Raw genomic sequence first — 24,403 nt, forward strand, 5'->3', positions numbered from 1 at the left:
AGCCCCTCCTCCTCACTGCCTCCCTTGAGGTATTTATACACGTTGATCAGGTCCCCCCTCAGCCTCCTCTTCTCCAGGCTGAACAGACCCAGCTCCCTCAGCCTTTGCTCCTAGGGCAGATGTTCCAGGCCCCTGATCATCCTCGTAGCGCTGCGCTGGACTCTCTCCAGCAGCTCCACATCCCTCTTGTACTGGGGAGCCCAGAACTGGAYRCAGTGCTCCAGRTGKGGCCTCACCAGGGCTGAGTAGAGGGGGATGATCACTTCCCTCGACCTGCTGGAGACGCTCTTCTTAATGCACCCCAGGATCCCGTTGGCCTTCTTGGCCACCAGGGCACACTGCTGCCTCATGGTCCTTGTGTCATCCACCACGACGCCCAGGTCCCTCTCTGYGGGGCWGCTCTCCWGCAGGTCMACCCCTAATCTGTACTGGTAYCCGGGGTTATTCCTCCCCAGGTRCAGGACCCTGCACTTGCCCTTGTTGAACYTCATGAGGTTTCTCACCGCCCAGTTGTCCAGTCTGTCCAGGTCCCTCTGGATGCCAGCACAGCCCTCAGGGCTATCAGCTACTYCTCCCAGTTTGGTATCATCAGCAAACTTGCTGATGATTCAAACCATTCTGGAATACAGTGCACTGATCAGCTTTCTGCAAGCAAGAGTGCGTAGGATAGCCACGTACTGAGCAAAACTCCTTGTAATTTGTAACACTTAATAGTACAAGATCAACTATCTAATTATAGAAAATGCAAAATGAGCTTGATAATTTTTTAGTAGGGAGACAAGAAACTGCTAGTATGAAATACAGCTTTATTTTTTCTATCAATATGCCATCTACAAAATGTTATTACAAGATTATCAGCATGATCCATTTATACTTATACCAACAAAAAAACACATACATTGATATTTTCCATTAGAAATAACAGCACTGCTTCTGAATTATTAAAATAACAGCCAACAACTACCAAGTCCAGCAGTTAGTTACCGTATCTAGTCAATACAAAGAGAATTCAGTATAGGAGAGAGGCATGGGACCAGTACCGCAGTGARGAAATCTGTCAAGTAAAATATGTGTAAATAAAAGCAACATTTCCAAAGAGCCTTTCTCAAGCATTAAGCACCTTTGGAAAACTAATGTGGAATCTGGAAAAGATAAAATAAAGCAAGGAATGTGAAGGTGAGAGCAGCTTGGGGCAACGCCGCAGCGTCCTCCCTTGCAGGGGCTGCTGGACCGGTCACGGTGGTGGCAGGGCTGCAGCTCAGGCACCCCGAGCACCCGTCGCCGCTCTCTGCTTTTCGGGCAGAAATAAGCATTGCACGTTGCCTATTTGCTAGTGTCAAGAATCTGCTACATTTTTATTTCCTACTTATTGCCACTATTTTTTTTTTAATTTATTCTCCTCCTTCACGCTCAGAGACTTTGATGCAGATCTCCGTTTGTCAGTTAAAAGGCTTCCACTGACTTCAATGGGTGTTTGAATCCAAAGTTACATCAAGTACCATTTACGTACCGTAATATTACTCGTATGAGAAAGATTACTGCAAAGATAAAGTTTGTCTGAGGAAAGAGGGCACTGAGAGAAGCAGTCACACTACAAAAATAGCTGTTCTCACTCATTTCTGTTTAAAATACAAAACACCCTGAACCCTGCTGCTGCTTTGTGAATGAAACGAAGATAACAACAGCCTAAATATGGCTCTATAGTAAATGTTAGCACAGGGCAGCATTCCCAGTGACCCCTGTAGCTGGAATTACCTCAGAGGGATGGGCACAGACCCAGCCTGGCTCCTGGTGCAGTGCCAGCCCCCCGGGGTCGTCCCCAGTTCCAGCCCTGCCTCCCGCTCSCGGCACCCAGAACAGAGCAGAAGGGCAGGTGGTAGAAACTGCTCCCCGCCTCCATGGCCCTCCAAAATGCAGGAAAACTACTCAGGACCCAGCTCTGCAAGGAATCCAAACAAGTACATCCACTCACCATCACCTTCTGTGGAAGATTTTAGCAAATAAGCTGAAACATTGGGAATACTTGTTCAATAGACAGTATTAAACAAATACAGGGAATATCTGTTCAATTGGTTTCTGTAAGAACATGAGAGAATACAAAAAACGTTAGCAAGAGGAAGCCTGTTTTAGTGTTTTGCAATAAAACGTGAAGATTAGAATTTGATTAAAAACAAAGAAAAAAAGTCAGATAACCCTATTTTTTTTTCTTCCTTAAACTGTCTCATATTTTTAAAATATGCAAGGCATACAAACATAGTCTGAGACTGAACAGGCAGTCACAATTAATTTTGCCTTCAGCTGTGCTAATTGCCAGATCTAAGCTAAAAATCATGCGCAAAACAGGGTTACTTTCTTTCAGCGTAGCACTATTTCTGTGGGATGAATTCCCCACGATCCCAATCCACTTCCCATTAACACTAGCGGAGAGTCTCGCCAGCCTCAGGTGCAAAGCCAAGATCCTGCTGCACAGACACGGCTGCAACTTGAGCTCTTTATGTTCAAGAGCTCCGGGCGCAGAACTGTCACTGCACCAGAGCAGATCCGCCAGGGACTGACGGATCCCAGAATCCGCCAGAATTACTGCCCGGCTCTTCCCCCCTTCGGCCACTCAAAGCAAGGGGGCATATTTTATGTCGCTTCTTCAAGCCAGAAGAAGCTACAGCACTAGACTAGGCTCTTAAATGGGAGACTGTGGGAGAGAGCAGAACGAGGGGAGAACAAAGGAAGATGCTTCTGCGGGAGCTGTAACTGCAGCCGGCCCCAAATGTGCAGGGATCCCGAGGTGGGAAAGTCACACACAGGACCGACCGACCTCTCACAAGAAAAGAGGAAAGAAAAGAGTCTCGCTGAGCGAGACTCTCGGGCACTTTCCACTSATTCACTGATTTACTGTGTTAATGTCAGTGACAACAAGGCAGGGGCCCCAGCAGCTTCAGACAGAGGTCTGTGCTGGGAAGTGTCTGGGCATTTTGCTTCCTCTGCCCCATGGAGCACTAAGAGGTTAACAGATACTGGAACTCCATCGCTGKGCTAGGGCTAAGGGATCGGCAGAGCTCTGCCTTGGTGCTAACTGAATACATCATGTCGCTTAGCTCAGCTGAGAACTAAATAAACCCACATGAAATATGAATAAAATAAACTGAACGTGACTTGAAGGTGCTAATTGTTCCTCAAGTCTAAACACGTCTGGGAAGATGCAATGTCAGAGACACACAGGAATCACTACTACTCTAGTGCATTTGCTTAGATTTATGGTAATATAATCCGCTAATAAAATGCGATGTATAGAGACGCCAAAATACCATAACAGCCTCTTTGGGGCTTTGGCAATGCAAGGCACATAAAAACCCTACCCTCAGGATTTAGTACAGAATCTATTACCCATTTCATTCTCAGCTTTTAAATGGGGGAAGAAAAGTTTAGTGTGATGAACTATGTTCATATTATGGCCTTCTGTTTCCTCAGACTGATAATTTTCTCAAGGTATATCCCACATATTTCTGCTTTTAGGGAATAACATTCTGCTGTATTTTTACTCAGCGTTCAYATAAACAGTTACAGCTGTGCCAAAACATAAAGTGAGACTTAGTGCCTTACTATATTTTTATTCTCCAATAATTTGAGTTTGAAGTAAGGATAATTGCAGCCAAAAAAGATATGAGGAACATTTTTAAGTCCATCAGTATCTTTTTTTTTTTCAGGAATTACCCCCTGCAGAAAATGGCAAAGTGGGTAATGGCTGTGGAAAAACATGTAAAACCTTCCCCAAATTCCAACAGACTTTCAAAACAGTTAACACATTAATAGGGGTTAGTAGCTCACACTGCTGGCTGAAGCGTCACAGCTTCCCTTCCCAGTCCATTCCAGTGTCCTTTTCCCACAGAAAAGCCCCTTTAGAGCCAGTAGCACGRACGCCTCCCGCTCCCTGCACGGAAGGACACGCTCCCCATCTTCAGGTATCTCCAAGTGCAGCACGGCCCGCGGCTCCCCACGCACCCCCGGAACCAGGGGCCTCGAGGCGGCCCACAGCAACAGGCTGCCRCAAGCAAGCAAGGTTTCGGTGAGCTTGAGACCCGCCCTGATTCACACTCGCTGAGGAGCTGTCCCTGTTTCACCTGCTGCAGTGGTGAAAAAGACTTGTCTAGGCTGCTACAGAAATTTCATTCACATCTGCCATAGGCTTCTCTCTTTCTGCTGTTCTCCAAGATACAACATTGAGCAAACCTRTAAAATGTTGGGGAGGAAACACTCACAGCTACAGAAAAACGAGGAAACTTCTTGCTGAGCAATTTCTCCCATTCCACCAGTGAAATCAGCCAGCTTCTCCTCATTAGCTGAGGCACTTGTGGAAAGTTACCACTTTCTGTTGTGTTACGTTACACAATGTTATGACCTGCTCTGTTGGCATATATTGAGGTGAGCAGAAACATGGGGAACATGGATTTTCCAACACCACCAAAAGGTGTAATTGCTCCTGCTGGGCCTTGCACAGAGGCTGGCCAGCACACAAGCATCCTGGCAGTTTTTATTGCTGAATATTGTACATCCAAGGGACACGAGCTCTTTGAGTGGGGCCGTTAGTTTTCAATACCAAGTAGGAGATCACTCCCAAAGTGGGAGATCACTCCCAAGTCATAGAAACACAACAGAAAACAAAGGTACCGGTCAGTTAAGTGCTCGTATCCTGCCAAACGCTCCGAGGTGACGTTACTTATACCAGTTCTCAGGAAGTTTAGCTCAGTGTAAGCTAACAAAACGGGTACTAACGTGCAGAAATGAAACCCCAAAGCACTAAAAACAATTCAGTGATTGTGTTCATCCTAAACTGGATCATTGCACTTAGTTGCTAACAGCAGTTTCCCACGGAAATGGGTTCCTACTAGTATTACGGGACGGCGCCTGCTGTCCTCTTTCACTGCATTAGGCAGCTGCCGGCCTTATCCGGATCTTCTCCATCAAGCCTGATCCACTTCTTTTCAATTTCAACCTGTAGTTAGAAAACAAGAAACAAACCAACAAATAAAAAAACAGGTAGAATTGAGCAAATAACGGTGAATCCCAGCCTTGACAGAGACCCTGAAAACTCCCCGGCCTACCAGACTTCAAAGCCGCTACTCGCAGAAGCGGCGCGCTAAGGAAAAACAACGCTGCACTCGCAGGTCTGCTTTCAGCATCACCTTTGATCAGGCAAAGAATTCTTTTTTAATGAATCTCTTGCTCAGAGCCRCTCTCACAGCAGCCTGCCAGGCACGGCTGGAATGCCGAGCACGCCGGCTCTGCAAATCCTGCCCGGGCTGCTGAGGAGCAGCGAGGGAGCGGGAGGCGGCGGCGATACCTGGCAGCTGTAAAAGGCCTTCTGGAGCACGTGCTTGTGGGGCTGCACGTCCCTCTCGACGCCCAGGGACTTGACCTCCGTCCCGGAGGCTGAGGCCTCGGGGATGACGAACTGCACCGTGGCAAACGGGTACCAGTCCGAAGGTATTTCCTGGTCTGAGCCGAGCTCGAGCTTGTAAGACAGGCTGTGTGGATGATCCAAGCCTTTGGGAAAACAAACGAACAAAAACATTAACAAATACTTATTTTTGCATTTTTACAGCGCACAGTTAATAGAGACCATCGTTCTAATAGTTCTGGTTTTTACTCATGCATAGCTGTTATAAATCCAGGATTGTTCTGTCTCCCGTCTTTTTGCTCCTTGGCCTTAAGATGGCCCCTCACTCCTTCCTCTGCTTCTCCCCACCTCTTATGCTCATCATGGTATCACAGATTAACTTGCACAAGATGCACCAGATGCTGCCAGCTTCTCATTCAACAAAGGGTACTGCTTAGCAACTAAGTTCAGATTTTTAGGGAAGAATCTCAGTCCTGGCTCAAAAATACATTTCTTACTCTTATGGAAACTAAGATAAAACCTTGAAGTCCTCAGTTTAGGCCCGGCAAAGATGCTGCCCTGTGTCCAACAACTGTCTTTCCAGAGCTCTCTGCTGCAGGAAGCTCACCGGGTGCTTATTTCAAGCACCACAACAGTCTTGTCCAACACCAYCTTGTCTCACCATCCCTTGGACCATCTTGGTCCAAGGCCAAGGCGCAGCTCAGGGGGCTGCTCCGACAGGATACATCGCGGCTGTGGGATAAGGCCAATGACTCTCCCTTCAAGCTTCACCTTTGCTGTGGGAAGAAGAGCACAGCTCCCTCTTCCAAACGAAGGCCYTGCAGAAGGAGCCATGGTGCTGTAAACCACGACCATGAAGCATCACCCGTGTACCGCAGTGGAGTCCAGACTCCTTTAAACCAGCCATAGGTCCTACTGATCTCCTGCTTTAGAGTTTCTCATACRTGACCAAGGGATGGGACAACATTTCTCGCACCCAGGAACACCAGGGCAAAAAAAATCCTTTCCACAGAAACTGAAGCCAGCAGATTCACTACGTGCACAGAGCCAGTACAACCAAATGAAAAGGACCCTTTCGAGCACAGCTGCCTCTCCAAATTCTTCAGGGCAAAACAAGAGTCACTCTGCCTTTCCTCTCCTCTCCAGTGTTCTCAGCATCAGTAAACTATCAAAACTGTTCTGTGCTGAATTCAGTGCATCCAGACATTAGCCACTGCTCTGTGAACTCAACAGGATCAGCTCCTTCAAGGCACTCAAAAGGAAGGTATCTTTTGCATAATTCGCAAGCCCATAAAGGTGTTAGGCAAAACAGTGGGATGCAGGAGGCACAGAGCACACGGCTAAAGTCTCAGGACGATAAGACAACGCAGATAGGTAAAACTGTAACATTAAAGACTTTATTACAGAAAGATAAAGATATAAAGTGCCACATGGCGCACGCCTGTCCCCACAGTGCTGCTGGCCATCCCTCACTGTGGCCACGCATGTCGCTCCTGCAGTAATGCCCTGGGAATTCGCAGAAAATTCCCGGTGCCTGCTCCATACTGGGCCTGCTGGAGCGGGACTGCCAAGGGGGAACCCCTCCATCCTGCGCCTCTCATTGTCCCAGCAAGAGCTGCGCTGGTAACAGCGCCGGTGCGAAGGAGCCTGGCATGAGCCCTCCTCTTCCCAGCCGGGAACCGCAGAGCTCCTTCCATCTCCAACACAACCTCCCGGAGCTGGGATACGCTCGCGCTCAGGACGGGGGCTCTTTCTGCCTTGGAGCGCACGGTTTGGCTGAGGATCTGAGGAGAAAGGTGCTGTCCCAGGGCAGCAGGCTCTTGTTTGGAGCCCATTTGTGGCAGAMGGAAAAGGACGTACATCTAGGGGCTTGTGGTGATGAAATTCAGCATCTTCTTCATATAGGAGAAACAGGAATTGAACAGGAATTGTCTGGAAAACCCTTGTCTTCTGAGAAAGGGAATCCAGAAAGAACCACTGTTTGGAATTTCCCTGGACACATCTCATGGAAGGTGTCCATCTATCCTGTTCATAYATGGGCCATGTATGGGCCATTCTCCTTGCCGTGCTGCTCGACAGCCCTGCAGGCATTGCAGTGATTCAGTACCACAAAAACCGCCCAGCAGGCAGAGCACTCTTGATTCAGCCTGGATGTTGGGACTTGCCAAGCTCTGGGATCTTCTCCTTCGCCCAGGCCATAACCTGCAAAGGCGGAGACGACACTTTTGAGAGCTGGACAAGGCTTCTGCCCTGGGTCCTCCGGAGCAGCCTCCACTGGACCCCTTCAACCCAGGGCCGCAGCCCGTGCCCCTCTCAGCAACACGAAGCCCAGAACGAGGTACTCACCGCCCCGCTCCTGCCGAGTCTCCCTGCCCAGCACCAGGCTGCGCTCGGAGCGCACTGGGATCCGTTCCTGGCGCTGCCGGGCAACGGAGCAGGGACCAGCGCTTTGGGAGACAGCGAGCACTGCCTTCGCTTGCACCTAGTATTGGCCAGCCCTTGTCAGCTGCTCTAGGAACCTAGTGTTTCCTTAGCCTTATATTACACTGGAGTTGGGAAAAAAAAAAAAAAAAAAGAATACAGGCGGTATGTACAAGATCATTTACCAAAAGAAAAAGTAATAATGAACAACGCAGGTGTTGGCCAGATCACAGATCACCCACAAATCACAGACATGGGTAAGGACAGAGAGGCTGGAGCAGGCGTGGTGTTAAATCCATCAAGCTGAGACGTCCCAGGTGAGGCCAGCTATCCAGTATGCGGCCGGTAACACACAGAGGAGACACGAGCTCCTGGCCTGGCAGAGCTGAGKGTCTCCTGAAAGGAGTTACTGGGATAATCTCAGAAGATAACTGCACTTTTACTAGCTAATTAAAGAGCCAAAGATTCTAGGTCTTGAGTGTCCAGGCAACTCACAGAATCCCAGAATGGCTGAGGTTGGGACCTCTAGAGATCATCTAGTCCCATCCCTTGCTCCAGCCAGGACACTCAGAGCACAGGGCAGCATCCAGGCGGGTTTTGGAGATCTCAAGAGAAGGAGCCTCCACAGCCTCCCTGGGCAGCCTGTGCCAGGGCTCTGTCACCCTCACAGGGAAGAAGTTCCTCCTCACATGGAGATTAAACTTCCTGTGTTACCCCTTGTCTTGTCACTAGAAACAGCAGAAAAACAGAAGAGGAAAAACAAAACAAACAAAAAACAACAACAAAAAAGACCACCTCCAAAAAAGACCGCGCTCCCTGCACGGATATCCCTCGATAAGCAGAGGCGGCTGCTAAGACTCCGGGCCGTCTCGGAGCAGCCCCGGGCTCTGCTAGGACGGCGCCCCTGCAAGGCAGCTCCTCAGCTGCAGCCTCCGGGTGCCCGCACGTTGCGATGACTATAAWTGGAGCTGCAGTTTATCTGCAGGCAACTTGCGGTTTTGTGTTTCTTTCTTTTTTTCTTTTCCTTAGTCTTGGACAAAGGCTTTTGGAAAGCAAAAACACTGGCATATTTTTCCCCCTGCAATAAATATATTATGCAAGTTTACATATTTCTGTTAGTGCGCCTGCCCGCAGCTTTCTGGCGCTCCGGCCAGGGCTATTTTTGCCGTCCCTACTGTGTACAGAGCACCAGAGAGAAAGCCCTAACCCCCGAGCAGGCAGCGTTGCTGCCGAAACGTTCCTAAAAGCAAGAACATTTCAGGCATACAGATGACTGGGCAGATCTCAGCCAGAGGAACTATTCAAATGCCAAAAGTTTAAGCTGCTGTTAGAAAATCACTTGAAGTTGTGGAATGCCACAGAAAAGGTTCCTACTTTCCAGTACTGTAAATCTGAGCTTAATTGTGCACAACAAGTCTTGAGGTGAACGAACGATGGGGAATTGAAAGACTTTGGAAGAACCATAATCTTCTGTCAAATGGCCCGACTAAGGCTACGGACTGATCTTGCAGAAACCCCTCTACCTTAAGCAGCAGAGAACATTACAGGCAGCCAAGCGGCGAGGCCCGTCAGCTCTGGGCAAACACGGAGCTGCCGCAGCAGCGCAGCGGGGCTCCCCGCACACAAGCCACAGATCTGCGAAGCCCTGATGAACTGGATTTCCACTCACTCTCCCTCTTCCCTCCACCAGCTCCCTGTCCCGGTCCATCTCTTTCCCGGTGAGCCGGACACTCCTGCCGGCCCCGCCACGCGCTCTCCTTCCCACCTGTGCCGCTGCTTCCCACCGCCRCCTCCTCCGTGGCCAGGGCCACGTCTCCTCCTCGCTCCCGTGTCCTGGCACTCGTGTTTCCATAGGGCAGCGCCACGGAGCAGGAGCAGCTCCTGCCCTGCCGCAACCCACAGCAGCACCTCCGCGGCGGGGCTCTGCCCTCCTGCCCAGGGCCTTGCCAGCGCGGGTCACGCACAGGCCCGGGGCAACGTCCCCTGTTCGCTGGCTCCTGCCTCCTTATTTTGGTCCTATTACATGTCAAAAGCAGCAATCAGAAACACTCAAATACCAGATGAAAGAAAAAGAAAACAAAAGGTAAGATAATCACGGAAAAGGGATGCCATAATGCCTTAAACCGTGATGTTTACAGTTACTTAAAGTGAGAAAAACTGTATCTTCTGGAGTTCTTTTTTTTATATATATAGTTTTGAAAATGAATCTCTGCCTGATGCCACATCTAGCTGCCTGAGCCATGGCAGGGAAATGTCGGTACTGACATATGTGAAACCTGCACTTTAGAAGCCCAAGTCTTTTTTAGAGGTAGTTAAGCCAGACAGTTAGTTCTCGGCAAATCTAATTCAATCCATTTGGTAATTTTTCACCCTTGTCCCAATCTCAAAAGTACCATTTTTGCAGATCTTTTAGGTAGAATAGCTCAATAGATGGCCTCATCCTACAAAGATCTCCTCAAGCCTTAAATACGCATGAAGCATATCCATGGAAAGGGTCTAGGGGCTTCATTCTGCAGCATTTAAAACAATAAAATATTTCTCAGGATTTTTTATGCCTTTAGAAAAGAACCAAGGTATTAATCTGCTAACTTGACTAAAATGGGAGTTTTAAAGCTGTATATTTATATTTTTCTTCTCCAAAAGCAGTACTTTGATGATCAAATTAGACTAAATTAACTACCTCAATTAGTGGAAAATTATTACTCCCATATGTGCCACTGGTTTTATTACTGTGGACATTTAAAGTTCGGTATCACCACCACAGAGAGACAGGAGTATCATCAGAGGTGTCTGTTGCCAGCTTGGTTATTTGTTCAWGATTATACAATCCTGGTGCACCGCGAGCAAGGCAGCAGTCTCTGCACAGCCAATCTGCTGCTGCAAGTTTGACCACAGCATCTTCAGGGCACGAATCATTCCTGCCACTCCTTAAAAGCTGCTAGAAAACCAAGATGCAAGAGCTAAATTCCAGCTTTGCAATGAATTACGTGACACTGGGCAGGAAATCACTAGAGCTGCCAGTGTTGGCGTCCCGTCGCACCGGGGCCCGGCTGGTCCACGTAAACCTGCCCCTCGTTCTTGCTGCAAATTTGCACCAGAACAATGAGATCCATTCCCACGGTAAAGCCTTGGGATACTGCACTATTATAATGAATGATAGTAATATATCTGCCTGGAGCAAGCAAATTATTAAAATGCCCTTTAAGAATTAAAAAGAGGCCTCCTCTCCTTTTTCTTAAAGCTGAGTTCCTACAGATACCACTGCATAGGTACAAATTACAACTACTCAAGCTGWTGAAACCACACAGCATAAAAACACTGCATGAACCCCGAGGAGTTCTGCACCCAAGGCCCCTACTTTATAGCAAGTTATTTACTTGAGTTTTTATCTGGCAGCCTGTCTATCTTCCACACCACAGCCCTGTAGGCRCTTTCATATTTCGCCGTTCCAACCGAGACTTGTATGACGGGCTCGGACTCGACCTCATGCAAGGAGCCAAGGCATGTTCTTCTGTTCATTTTTGCTTTCAGGGACTTCTGTTTCTGGAGGTTCATGGTCCAAAGTGCCCTGATCCACTGTGCAGGCACCGGGAAGCGAATCATGACGTTTTCACAGTACTTGCCCGACGGTGAACGCAGTGGTGTCAGAGCGGTTGAAGACATGTTAATAAAAGCCTGGAGTTCCACGTACGCTCCCTGAACCACAACAGCAGCCCGCACGGAAAAGGGAAGGTCTCGCCCGTCATACTGTGTCTGGAAACGCATCAGCTCCAGCCTGCAGGCATCGGGGGGTGTAAACTTGATGATTCGCGACTGCTCAAACTCCTGCGCTTTAACACAGCYGTGGAAATGGTAATCTAGAATTTCAATCCATTTCTTCTCCGTCTCCTTCTCCAAGTAGCGTTCATCCCTCTTCTGCAGTTCGAGATCATTTAGAGTTAGAAAGCAGTCAGTACTCCCATTCACAAAACATAAACAATAGATGTGTGTGATGACAGCACTTTCCACGAGCTTTCCTTCAGCTTTAGTGATTTTACCCCAAAAGTTGTCCACTATTTCAAGAGTCATCTCTTGYTCTTCGTAATTTCTCTTTTGTTTACAAGTGGCGGGAAGTTTCATGAGCTCTTCCTCAATGGTCACAAGGAAATCAGTGAAGTCATTATAATCCGTGGTTCCCAACTTCAACATCTGCTCAGCCTCCGGTTCGTGGATCACTTCCACTTTGGGATGATACTTCCTTTTCTCCGCGTAAGACACACACTCAATCTTCACAGTATGGATTTTTCCTGAAACGTTATAGCTCTCCAGCTTGGGTTCGGAAAGCTTACAGTGCGGTTGCAGCTGGAACTCCTTGAAAGGCTTCTCCAGGCCCTTTTCGTAGTACATCTGYAGAATACCCCCCGCGAGGACCTTCAGGTAGATGGGGCCCCACTGCCGCGACGACATCATGTTCTTCTTCTCAGGAATCCGCAGCAGGAAGGGCCACCCGTCGGCTCTGCGGCCGCGGAAGAGCCCGTGCCCGGCGCGCGCGCCGCCCGCCTGCAGGTGCTCCAGCCTCTCGCAGACGTAGCTGAAGGAGCCCTCGTTGAGGCTCTTCTGATCGTGCCAGGCCTCTCCTGCTGCTCCAGGAGGACACGTGTTTCTGTCGAGCGCTTTGTCCTTCCTCTGTGTGCCGAGGGAAGGAGGTGACGTGCTGAGCRAACAGCCTTCATTCCAGAAGGGACTGGAGAAGGCACAGGCGCTCTGGAAGCACGGGAAGCGCTCCGAGGGCTCTCCTGCCTCCTCACAGCTTTCTTGCAGAGCGGGATGGCCTTCATCCGTTGATGTGGAGACTCCCTTAGCTGGATTATCATCAGCCAAGGTGCTCACAGGAAGGCTGCTCAGTTTCTGCGAAGTTAAGGAAGAGCAGACGCCAGGGGACGGAACAGAGTTTCCTTTTGGTGGCCATTCTGGGATAGGGTAAAGGACGTGGACCCCAGGCTTGGGGGTACATGGGCTCGCTGGGTAGTCTCTGGTAGGTGTAGTAAGCGGAGAGTTACTGGGGGGCCCAGGACTCAGGTAGAAGTCCACGACAGGGGAGGAGAGCGGAGTGCTGCCTGCAGACGAGCACCTGCTCGAGGGTGCCGGCACGCTGGAGAGGTTCAGCTTGAGGCCATTGGCTCGACAGCTCCCCTGCCTTTCAGCTGATTTCTGAGGAGACTGGAAGAGCGGCTCCTCGTCAAAGGTGACCCAGTTGGCTGGGTTTGTGGAACACATCTTGGAGGAGAAACTTGAATCACTCGCACGAGTGCCACCCGCAAACCATCTATTAAGAAAGAACAGACATGGTCAGAAAAAAATGCTCTTGATAGACAAAACAAAGAAACATGATCCTTGTAATACTCAAACCACATGCAATTTGCATGTGATTTACAGATCTGACCTACTTTGTGTTTTACACGTATCACGGGACAATGACACASAAAACAGTGAAGCCACCCCAAAATCCCCGCCGCTCTCCCCGGGCTCGGGGCCGCGTGCGCCGGGGTTTCCAGCACACAGCCTCCCAGCAGCCTGGGTCTGCACAGAGATTTTCCATCCTCGGTCTCATCAGGACCCAGCTGAGTCCTGGTGATGAGGTCCCACCACCAGATGAGGTCCCACCACCACTACACAAGGTTTTACTGAAAACGATGCAGACAGTTCCAAAAATGAAATCAAGGTGGAAAAAAAAATTAAATCTGTTTTTTCTGCTCCTCCAACTCTGACTTGCAGCCTGTGGGCAGGTCAGAGCAGCAAAGGTAGAGGGGGAAAAAAAGGAAACATTAGACTCATRAATAAGAGAGTGCCCTAAGAACAGGCAGAACATCCCTCTTGAAGGGTGCTCAAGCCAAGCACCCACCACAGGCTAAAAGCTGGTGGACAAGGACAGCTAACACCACACGCACCGAACTGGCTGGCAGCCTGGAAAAAGATCGGGAGTTGTTTTAAATCGATTAATGAATTCCACTCCATCCAAGAGCAGAGCTCTGGCAGAGAGCACTGCTGGGCGTCCCCCGAGCAGCCAAGGGGTCTGCCGGGGTCAGGCGCTGCGAGCCGAGCGCGCGCCGCCCCCTTTGCCACACAGACCCAGAGCTGCCCACGTGGCCAGGGGGGCTTAGTGTGGGCTCGTGATGCCCCCCAGCTCTGCTCCGCACGCGGCGGCGGCGGCAGCAGCAGCAGCAGCAGCAGGAGCAGGAGCAGCAGCAGAGCAGCAGCAGCAGCAGCAGGAGCAGCAGCAGCAGCAGCAGCAGGAGCAGCAGCAGCAGCAGCAGCAGCAGGAGCAGGAGCTGCAGCAGGAGCAGCAGCAGGAGCAGCAGCAGGAGCAGCAGGAGCAGCAGCAGGAGCAGCCCCGCGCCGGCCGCGCTGCACAGCGCGTGACCCCGCACCGCGACGGCACCCGCTCTTCGTGCAGCAGCGCCCAGGGAACAGCCGCTTCTGCACGCGACAGAGCTCGGCCAAGACAGACCGTAACGCTGCAAGTCGCTATATTTTAAACTTCACCACCATTTCCTGGGGGGTTTATGGCCTTTAGGAAAACACCAGGGGCCGAGACACAATGTGCAGAGCAAGCAAGGTCTTGCGCGGGGGACACTCGAGTCCTGCACCGCTGTGTGACTCGCGACCTCCCGTCCCGGGAAAGCCCTGGCGCCAGGCCGGCTGCTCCGCAGGAATTTTCTCCCCTTCGTGGCGGCATGAGAGGGCGAGCGCCCAAGGCGCCGCTGCTCAGCTCCAGCCCAGGCAGCTCTCATGTGCCCTTCACCCACACAGTGGCTCACTGCATCGAAACAGAGCCGTGGACAGCGAAGCGCAGCCCTTTGCTCTGCGATTTTGTCACTTTTCCCCCTTACTCCAGCCCTTGCTTGCTGCACATGGAGCAAGGAGGCAAATGCAAACACTGCTCGCTGTATTCCTCACTGTGTAAAGAATGTGTTTTGCATCATATTCCCTGTTCTCTCATTAAGGCCAAACTCGCCCGTGTCCTTCATGACTTCCAGATGCTGGGAGGGCTACCTCCACCTCTCCTAAATGGGATGTTACACATTGTTTTGCAGATATTTCTGTTGTAAAACATAAAGATGCTTGAAAGTTACCTGCCAAATACCACACTACAATTAAAGTCCAAGAAGAAAAACACTGCAGCTTTCACTGCTTATAACTTTCCAGAAATGTATTTTTCAAAAAAACTGGTATTGGTAGAAAAAAAGAGACATACACCCAAGAATCAAATGTTAAAATACACAGCAGTACTGTTGCTATTGCTTGCTAAYCACCACAGCCAAGCACTGGGAAAAGAAAAGAAAATGCAACTGTGTCTTTTAAAACTATTTACAGAATGTAAGGTGACAAAAAGGAAACATAACTTCTCACATATTACGGTCACTACTAGTGCCATCCGTCCAGCAGTTAAGAGAAAGCATTTACAGAYTTAGGTTATGCTATGTAGTTTTTCTCTGCTGCTTTCACATCTGCAGAACAAAACAGGACCTTATCTCGGGGTCCTGCCTGCCCAGCAAGTGCTCCAACACTCCCTCCCAAGAGTCAGGATGTTCTTCCTTTAAACAGCAGCAAAGCAGAGCTTTATTTTTAACGCAGATCTGGTTCAACTCTCGGGAAGCCACCATGGGACCCATAGGAACGTAACCCCCGTGTTCCGGGTGCCAGGAACTCGATGCAGGACGCCCCGGGTCGCTCTTCCAACATACCTTACACAACCCATAACATTTAAACTGGAAGCACGTGCGGCATCTCATTCAGAACGCRACAGGAAATGCCAGTTTCAGAAGATTAGCGTCACAAACAAAGGCGCCGGCTGAAGGGACAGCTGCGAACAGCCAAGTCCCTCAGTGCTGGTGAGCCCAGAGCTGGAGCTGGGCCCAACGGGTCCTGTTCTGGAGCAGCCTCCCTGCCCTGCCGGCCGCTCCGTCGCGGACGCTGCGGGACATCCCTGTCCTGCTATCCAGGCTGCAGCTGCTCCTGCCTCCAGCATCGCTTCTGTCTCTGCGGCTTCGTTTACGCTGATTGCCCCCAGTTTTACCGTGGGGCTCCGTGTGGCTGCACTTTTACTCGGCCGCTCTGCCGTGGCCGGCACCTCGAACACAAGCGCGACCCGAAGGTGCAACCAGAGCGCCCCGCAGAGCCCACCCGGCGCGTGCCCCTGCGCGCAGAGAAAGCGMGTTACGGGTCCAACACCCAAAAACGCAGCCAGCCCTCAGCGTTAGTCACAGTGCTGGCTCCCCGGGGTATCGGCACGTCGCCCTCGTGGCTGAGCCCCGCAGCAGCCGGGCGCAGCCAGCAGAGCCCCTGTCAAAACCAGCGCGGAAACCTCCGCGCTGCGGCTGCCGGCAGCGCACGGAGAGCCCGGCACGCCGCTCCTGCGTCACTAACAGATTCATTTCATGTGGTGGATTCCCACCCCAAAGCGCAGCGGGGAAAGGCTGGGCTTTACAACAGAGTGGTCTCTACAATAGGGTGATCTTTGCGACACATTCCTCCCTCACAGCCCACCCACAGCAGGATCGTTAGGTTTTGGAAAGTCAACCAGCATCACACTGTGTGAATGAGGCCCAAGCAGAGACCAAGTTGGCTTTTCTTGCTGGCGAAAAGGAGAAGAAAGAGGTAAAAAATAAATAAGTAAAATAAAAAAGGGCAGTTTTGGAGAAACCTGTTGGAGAACYGTCTGCTCGCCAGCTTTCCAGACCTCCTTGGATGCCTTCAAGGTTACAAATGGATGGGAAATCTGCACAGGAAGCTCTCGAAGAGGGAAGAAAAGCAGCAGTCCTGCCCCATTCGCCTCTCTAATAATTACCTCAGTCCACAGTCTGGCTGTGGTTGAAATGGGTCTTTCCCAAAGAAATAGCTCCAGTAGCTCACAGCAAGGCAAAGCAAGACAGGAATGGCCCTCCAGTTTATATATTAAATTCCCCATTTGTATTAGAAACAGCTCCCATCTTTGCCATGGAATAGTCACCCCGACCCCTGCAAACGAGCTCCCTTTTCCTTCCCCAAACTGAGAGCACGGCCCTGGTGTCCTGTAGCTGCAGGGAACGGGCAGGCCGGGAGGGCGCACGGACCAAGCGCCGGCAGCGGCCCACGGATCGGAGCGCCAAGGACGAGCCCGGGCAGGGACGGAGCTGCAGGACCATCCCAGGGCCTCGGCCGCCCCCGCAGGGCTCTGTGCAGAGCTCCTCTGCGCGCACACAGCCTGCAGAAAGGGCAGAACCAGCCAGTTCAAGCCCCGCTGGTGCAGACACCAGCAGGGTGACCTGGTGCAGCTCCCGGAGGTTACTCACCAGCCTCTCCATAGCGGTGCACACAGCAGGGGTGAGCTGCAAAGGGCAGCAGCCCCTCGTCATCCCGCCCAGCCAGTTCACCCGCCCGGCCCTGTGCCACCTCGGGCGCCTTCTGCAGCACCACGACGAAACACACACCGGTCCCGCCACAGCCAGCGCAGAGGGCAGCCAGACAGCAGCCGCCAGCTACAAAACACTTACGAGCAATGGACTCGCATCGAGCACTTCCCAACAGCGAGCAAGAACCTTTTCCCGTTTCACAGCTACGTTTAACTGCTTTGTTGGGAGAGGATGCAAGCACAACTTGCATCACTCCTCCAAACCTGGATAGTCCTGTTAAATAAGATAAGATCCAGAAATAATAACGCTCATGACTGATCCTGTTATTAAAAAAAAAAAAAAGGGCGGGGGGAAGACTCTAACTGTGATACTTCATCCGATCCAACTACAAGAAGGGTAAAGCCCAGCACTCAACACCCATCTCAGCATCTTTCTCAGGTGTGGGCCCTCAGAACGGACTGCGGAAACCTACCCCACAGCCAAGGAAACACAGAACATCTGGGATGTTCCCTTCCATACCCCTGAGCTGAGCTGACCCAGCAGCCTAAGCAGACTGTGTGCAGTGCGTGTCTCCTCGCGCCTCCGAGTGCACACCGTAACTGGTCACACGGGCGGAGGTGCCCGTGCTCCCACGGAAGCCCTGCCAAGGGCAGAGGAGCACCTCTGCTCACCCGAACGGCAACGGGTTAAACCATCAGAACCACAGGACGGTTGTGCTTGTGTCCCAGCCCTCGCTCATCCACCTCGTCAGTCCTGCTCGGTGCTCTCCCAGCTGCCACAGCTGGGACACTGCCACGGTTACTCCACAGCTCCGGCCCGCGGGAGCTGCCGAGGGCCGAGGGGCGGCCACGAAGGCTTTCATGCAGCTCATACGTCTCTTCACGCCAGCTGACGTTGCGCTCTGTAGAGGTTTGGGCTGCTTTTCTTTCTAAACAAAAGGGCCCGACAAACACATCCCAGTGCTTCGACCTGGAAGCGGGAGGCAAAGAAATCCCGTTTTATTTATGCGGCTCACGTAGGCCGCTAAGCTAATGGGATGTTACCAAGCCTGCTGAAGCTGCTTTAAACTCTGTTTGGGAAACACGTTAYGAGCAGGAATGCGCCAACATCCCACAGAAGCGCCGGCGCGGAGCTCGGCACCCCGATCCCTCYGTGCGCCACGTTGGGAGTGCGGGATGGGCGGCTCTGCCCGGAGCGAGGGGCTCCTCACGGAGCCGAGCGCTGCCTGCGGTGCCCGGGAGCAGGAGAGGCCCCGGACGCCCCGGGCCACGGCCGGAGCCGCGCGAGGGCCGCAAGGGAGGAGACGCTGCCAGCGGAGCCCCCGGCGCTGCGGAGCCGCCTCCGAAGCCCGTCCTGCACGCAGCGCATTCCCTGTGCGACCCGACGCGGCCTCTTCCCGGGGCCGGGATTTCCATCGGCAGCTCAGGCTGCCTCCTGATTTAGTGGCCAGCCAGGGCCGGTGCGTTCCCGCAGAGCGGCGCTCGGCACCGGACACAGCAGGCGCCGCGGAGCGCTCCTGGGATGGGGACTGCTGCGGAACGGCCGCTTCCACCATCCCCAACAGGAAACCCTGCAGGAAGCGCTGCGCTTTCCTGAAGCCTCAGAAAATACCAGCATTGCTGAGAAGGAATGTCGTAACTAAACCCACATTTATTTGATTGGATAGAGGTGTTTTTTAATGGATAGTAATCACTACCATTTCAGAAACTATAATTCAAAACTTTTTCCTCCAGAAAGCCTAAGTTGGGCTCCTCTCCAAAGGTGATTTTTTTGTTTATTTGGGAGAGTTATTTTTTATTATTATTATTTTTGGAACACACGTGCACATTCTGGCCTCCCGAAGTTACAGCGGTGCAGAAACCCGCCCCAGTAAACGCAGGCGAGCGGCGGAGCGGGGCGGCCTCGCCACTAACACGGGGCCCGCCGACACTCCTCGTTTAACGGGGCACGTCCGAGCGCACGCCGGTGCCTCAGCTTAAAGCCTGGCCTGAACTCGGGGTTTAGACACATCCRCGCGGCCCCATCCGAGCAAACAAGCAGGACGTCAAGCCCGCAGTGACGGAGCGCGGGGTCAGCTAACCCCGGCCACATGGAAGCAACTTTTCCTGGGAAAGGCTGGGCAGCGCCGAGCGCCTCTCCCGGGGCTGCGCCTGCCGGGATGCGGGAAGGCGGCGAGCCCATCACCTTCTCCATCGCCGCGCGGGGAGAGCTCGGCCCGGAGCCCAGGAAGGGCTCGCGTGGGGGAGCCGCCAGCCCCGCGCCCGCCAGCCCCGCGCCACGCTGAGGCCCCCACGCGGGTCTCCCTCCCGCCGCCCCAGCCTTACCCGGCCGGCGCGGAGCCTCCGCCGCGGCGCCGCCAGGCGGGAACGGGCCGGCGCGGGCAGCGGCCGCGGGACCGGGCGCCGGCCCCGCCTCGGCCCCCGGGCCCCGCCTCGGCCCCCGGGCCCCGCCTCGGCCTCTCCTCCTGCCGCCCCCTCACGGGCCGGGCCGGGCCAGGCCGAGGCCTCCCCGCGCGCCGGGCCGGGGTAGACGTGGTGCCCGCGGCCCCTTGGGCCCGTACGAAGATGTTAGAGTCCCAGAGCTGCCAAACGCGATGGAAACCGCCCCAAAGTGCTGCTAGGAGCGAGTTAAAACTCAAGTCTTGCAAAACCGGGGCCAGGGGAGGCACAAAGAGCCCTTGAGGCACGAGTCCACTAGAAGAACCCCGCCAGGGACAGGGCCTTAGTGCAATAACCACAGCCCTGCCCCACACTCCAGYACACAACTGGTTTCTCCAGGAGATAAAAGCCTCTTCTAGCGTAGGAGAGGGGAATATTTATTCTCCCATCCATCACTTCACTTCACTTTAAAACATWAAGTAACGTTTCCAACTTCGTTAGCTGGAATACTGCTACGCCCATGCCTCTGTGCCTGCTTTCCATAGACGGTATAATTTATATAATGCCGTATTGCATCTCCAGGTTGGACGTCTCACCTCCTCTTAATAACAAGTGACACACATGCAAATCTTGATACATGCAGTAAATAACACGGAGCTCCTCTGAAATGCTTCATAACCTTCCTTCAAAAGAGTACCAAGGGGTGCTTTAAGTGCAGCAATTTAATTAAATTTCTGTGTAAGTGAAAAATAAGGCAGCTCTCTAAGCATCTGTGAAGACTGTGAAATGTAGAAAGCAGTGAGGAAAATGCCTGATGAAAGCAAGATTTTGCTTCGATACTAATAGCTGTTGCAGCTGCACAGAAGTTTGAGTAAGCACAGCTAAAGGATCCGTGTGTGTGTTCACGGTGGAGAGGCTTCCTCCAGAGATCGCTTTGTTCATAACCGTGTCCGCAGAGGAGCTGTGGGTACGTCCTGCCTGGAACAGTTTGGTGTTGAAGAGGCTGAGGACGCCAGGATCACCAGGATGTGGTGTGGACAACAGGATCACATTCCAGCTGTGCACCCTTCACCAAGGTCTCCCTGCTAGCACTTGTGCTCGCTTAAAAGCCCACAGAGCACTCCGTAACCTTATAGCAGATCTCTGAAATAAATACAAAACTTGCAGGTTTCTGAGCAGGATATTAAGCTATGGCCACTTTCTAATTGGTGTAAGAACAGCCACTGCTCCTCTGTCATATCAATCTGCCTATTCCCAGGAAAGGAAAATGGCCATCAAGCAAAGGGGAGGGCTCTCCGGTGTCCAAAGCATGAATTCATGGTTCAGGAAAGGGAGAACCAAAGAGAAAAAAGGAGTTTTAATGTTGATGAGAATCAAAGCTTGGGAAGGAACTACGTATGTGGTCAACCAGCCCCCAGGCACAGGGGCAGTGAGAAAAGGCTCATGCCCACAGGCTGTTAGGTGACTCAAATGATCTCCTACATCCAGCTACAGAAAAACCTGTTCCCGTTATCTGGGGGAGTAACTGTAGCCCAAGGGTGACGTAGATGGGCAGGGCACTGGAAAGGCTAAGGAATTCAGAGCTGAACTATCGCTGTTTTACTAAGATGGGGAGCTCTCAGGAAAGGAGCGTGGATAAAGCCTGTGCGCAAGCCTGGGGCGAGGCTGTGAGACACTGCTGTGTGATCCCAGCCAGCCAAGGCTGGTTTTCCTTGGAGAAAACGCTGGTGAGATTTTTTCACAAGTTGTTACGTAGCCAGGAAGTCATCCCAAAGCAAACAGGCCTTTGCAGAAGCTGAGTTCAGGCAGGCTCCAGCAAATTCGATGCCTTGAGGTGGGACGAGCACTGACGCTGGAAAAACACAAGGCAGCAAAGAKTTCTAGCGCTGTTTGAGGGAGGAGGGGGAGGACAGCATTCCAGCAACACTCAGCAGATCTCAGCACAGACACTCCTTTTTCTTCAAGATAAACCACCGAAATTGCTTAACCTTCATGCAGACTTGCAGAGCTTTGGAAGAGGAAGGTGCAGCACTGGTAGGGCTGAGGACACAGGGCTCGGTGTGAGTGTGAGCCCTGCCCGAAGCAGGAGGAGCTGCGAGGGCCCCAGCAGCCCYGACCTGCTCACRGCAGCAGCCAAGGCTGCTCCAAGGCCRGGCAGGCTCCTCAGCTCCTCCGTTTCAGCGCCTCAGTGTCACTCACCTGCCCCTTGCAGGTTACAGAAAACAAGGAGCAGTGYCCTTCTGTCAACTGCTTTCATCAAATGCCATTTTCTTTCCCTGAAAATTAAGCAATCTCACTCTGCCACCGTAATCACGAGAAGTAATACTGAGGCTCTGGCTATCTGCATTTGCAGGGCRAGGGTGCTCAGTACCGGCTTCCCTGCAATGAAGTAAAGGTTTCCCTTCCTCACAAGATGCACCGCACACGTGGCAGCGAGAACACGAGCATCACCACCTACTTCCTGAGGAACAGCCCGGAGACTAGAAGGAGAAAACRTCTCCTGCAGAATTGCATATAGCTCCCCCCCAACCTTTAGTAAATCCCTTTACATGTTAGCTTCCACGCTAGCCTTCCTTTCTCACCCTCTTCAGCTCCAGTGGAAAGGACATTGTGCACATCTCTTTATCAAGGTCAGCATTTGCCTAACACCAGATGAGGCTTTTCCTTTACTGAGGCAAGYACAAGCCCGTGGCTTTGTGTGTGCAGGACAGCTCAGTTTGGCTTCATGCTGACGGGCCACAGAGGGCTGGAGATGAGAACAGGAGGAGACTCATGGTGCCTCACACCACCCTGCAGCAAAAGTGCTTCTTGCTGTCAAGGCCACTGTSAGGTTTCAGTATCAAATAAGGCTGTATGTCCACATGAACACTGAGAGCTGGGTTATAAACCAATTTCTGCAAAATTGTGTGAGAGAGCATATTTAGGATTCATTTTTTTTTTTTTTAAACAGGACTTTAATAAAATTCTGCTATTCTCATCTTCCCCTAAAATAATTCAGAACACTAAACTCAAGCAGGAACTGCCCCTCTCCGATACTGAAATTTAAAAATACCTAATATAATGTGGCTTTAATGAACAGCACGTGCAGATCGACTTCAAGATCTATTTACTGTAGAAATAGTTTTAATTGCCTTAAGTATTTTACATAAAGACACAATATATTGTGACAGGCAGTTATTACACTCATTCAACATTGTACAATGCTAACAAAGTCAGTTCGTATTGCTACCTACATTTACGTTGAACTTCACATGATTTACTCTATATTAACCTCTCTGCTACTGTTTATGACTAGTTTGACAAACAAAAGTTGCCAGTTCATATATTGCCAGAATATTAAAGACAGAAAAGCACTAATTTCTAGACTTTATTATAATTTTGTCCTACTTCTCTGTTTATTTTAACAAATTACTGTGAACAAGGTAACATCCATCTTGAGAATTTAAATCAGAAACAAGCTCTTCTCTCCTTACTGCATTTTTTTTCCTCCTACTTAAAGCTATTGCTATGCAAAATCCCACAAGTTTGGCACATTCATTACATTCTGCATATTCACTGTATATAAGCGGGCTATAAAAATATTGTGTAGCAGGAATAAAATTCACTATTGCATTGTTTTTGTTAGAGATTCACTGCCTCACGCAGCTGGTCTCAAATGCTGTTGACCTCCCGGGCTGGGCCTTKAGCCTAAACAAACCTGTTCTGTGCACTCAGACTGTAAATAATTCACATTTTCCAGATCCCACAACAATTTTTTGGTGAAATYGTGTTTCCCTGTCATAAGGTAAATATTAGGTGTGGCTGACATTACATATGCTGTACACAGTTTTACAGTTTCTAAAGAGACAGCTGTATAAGGGACAGAGCAGTGATGCCAGTATTATAGCTATTGCTCCTATAGCTACTCCTATAGGGATACTGCACTGAAGTCCCTGGCTCACACTTCCTCAAGCTTTTAGCTTACTTTAACAACCTTTCATGAGAAGTGCTTTGCACTTACCCTTCACACACAGGCTGAAGTCTTCTAGGTGTGAAAGGAAGAAAGTCCGAATCTCCAGGAGGGGTGACACATTTCAGGCTTCTCTTTCTTCCTCTCTACATACTCGTTTCGGAGGCAATATCCTGTGTATGGTTAGAAAATTGCAAAAAGCTAGATGCTGYCCCAGACTAGTTTCCAAGTGTAAATATAATTTGTAGTGCTTAAAATAACTGGAAATTCTACTCTGGACTTTCAGCTTTATGGCCTTCCCACTTCTCAAGACAACTCTGTTGCTTATGGAAGAATGTAAATAGGGAGCTTTGATATCAGGTCTGGATTTCAAAGGTTAATTCCATCTCTTTATAAGGTTTTGAACTTGTAATGTGATCTAGAGGTGAAAATCAGTGCAGATACATCATTTGACTCCTGAAGTTACAGAAGTTAGTTATATTTGCTTTTACAATTTCATGTATCAACTTGAAAAACAAAATTCTTCTAGCAGCAGTAACTGAGCAGCCTGACAGGCAAGTCAAGCCCAGTGAGAAGCACATGCTTTTTATTTTGCAGGTCAACTACATCACCCTCGCACTAAATCAATGCGAGTCTCTGCACCCCAAGCCTCTGCAAGAAGCCAAGTGGATGGAAATTAGCACTGACCCGGCTAAAGGCGCCGGCATTCCGAGGGGGAGCAGCCCCAGGCACATTTCCAGGTGGGAGATTTCATTGCTCCTCTCAGGCTTCRGCTTACAAAGACCCCAGGAGCCACCCTCTGCAGCCACCGCTCCTTGGAAGGCAGCAGCTCTGCAGGCTCCCCTTCAGGTAGACCTGGATTGGCTTGGAAACTAAGGGAAATGCCTGGGAA

General features: G+C 51.0%; 1 protein-coding gene across 1 annotated transcript; it reads right to left on the minus strand.

The window, feature by feature from the left end:
* Positions 1-3,679: 3,679 nt before the first annotated feature.
* STON1 (stonin 1) lies at positions 3,680-13,105 on the minus strand. Its single transcript, XM_026048076.1, has 3 exons — positions 11,191-13,105; positions 5,336-5,538; positions 3,680-4,987 (listed from the first exon to the last, which is right to left on the minus strand). Exons 1-3 carry the CDS (start codon positions 13,067-13,069, stop codon positions 4,913-4,915), a joined length of 2,157 nt encoding a protein of 718 aa, XP_025903861.1. The 5' UTR covers positions 13,070-13,105; the 3' UTR covers positions 3,680-4,912.
* Positions 13,106-24,403: the final 11,298 nt, after the last annotated feature.

The sequence above is a fragment of the Nothoprocta perdicaria genome, unplaced genomic scaffold (assembly GCF_003342845.1).
Source record: "Nothoprocta perdicaria isolate Ctin4 unplaced genomic scaffold, notPer1 scaffold_51, whole genome shotgun sequence".
Classification (NCBI taxonomy): domain Eukaryota; kingdom Metazoa; phylum Chordata; class Aves; order Tinamiformes; family Tinamidae; genus Nothoprocta; species Nothoprocta perdicaria.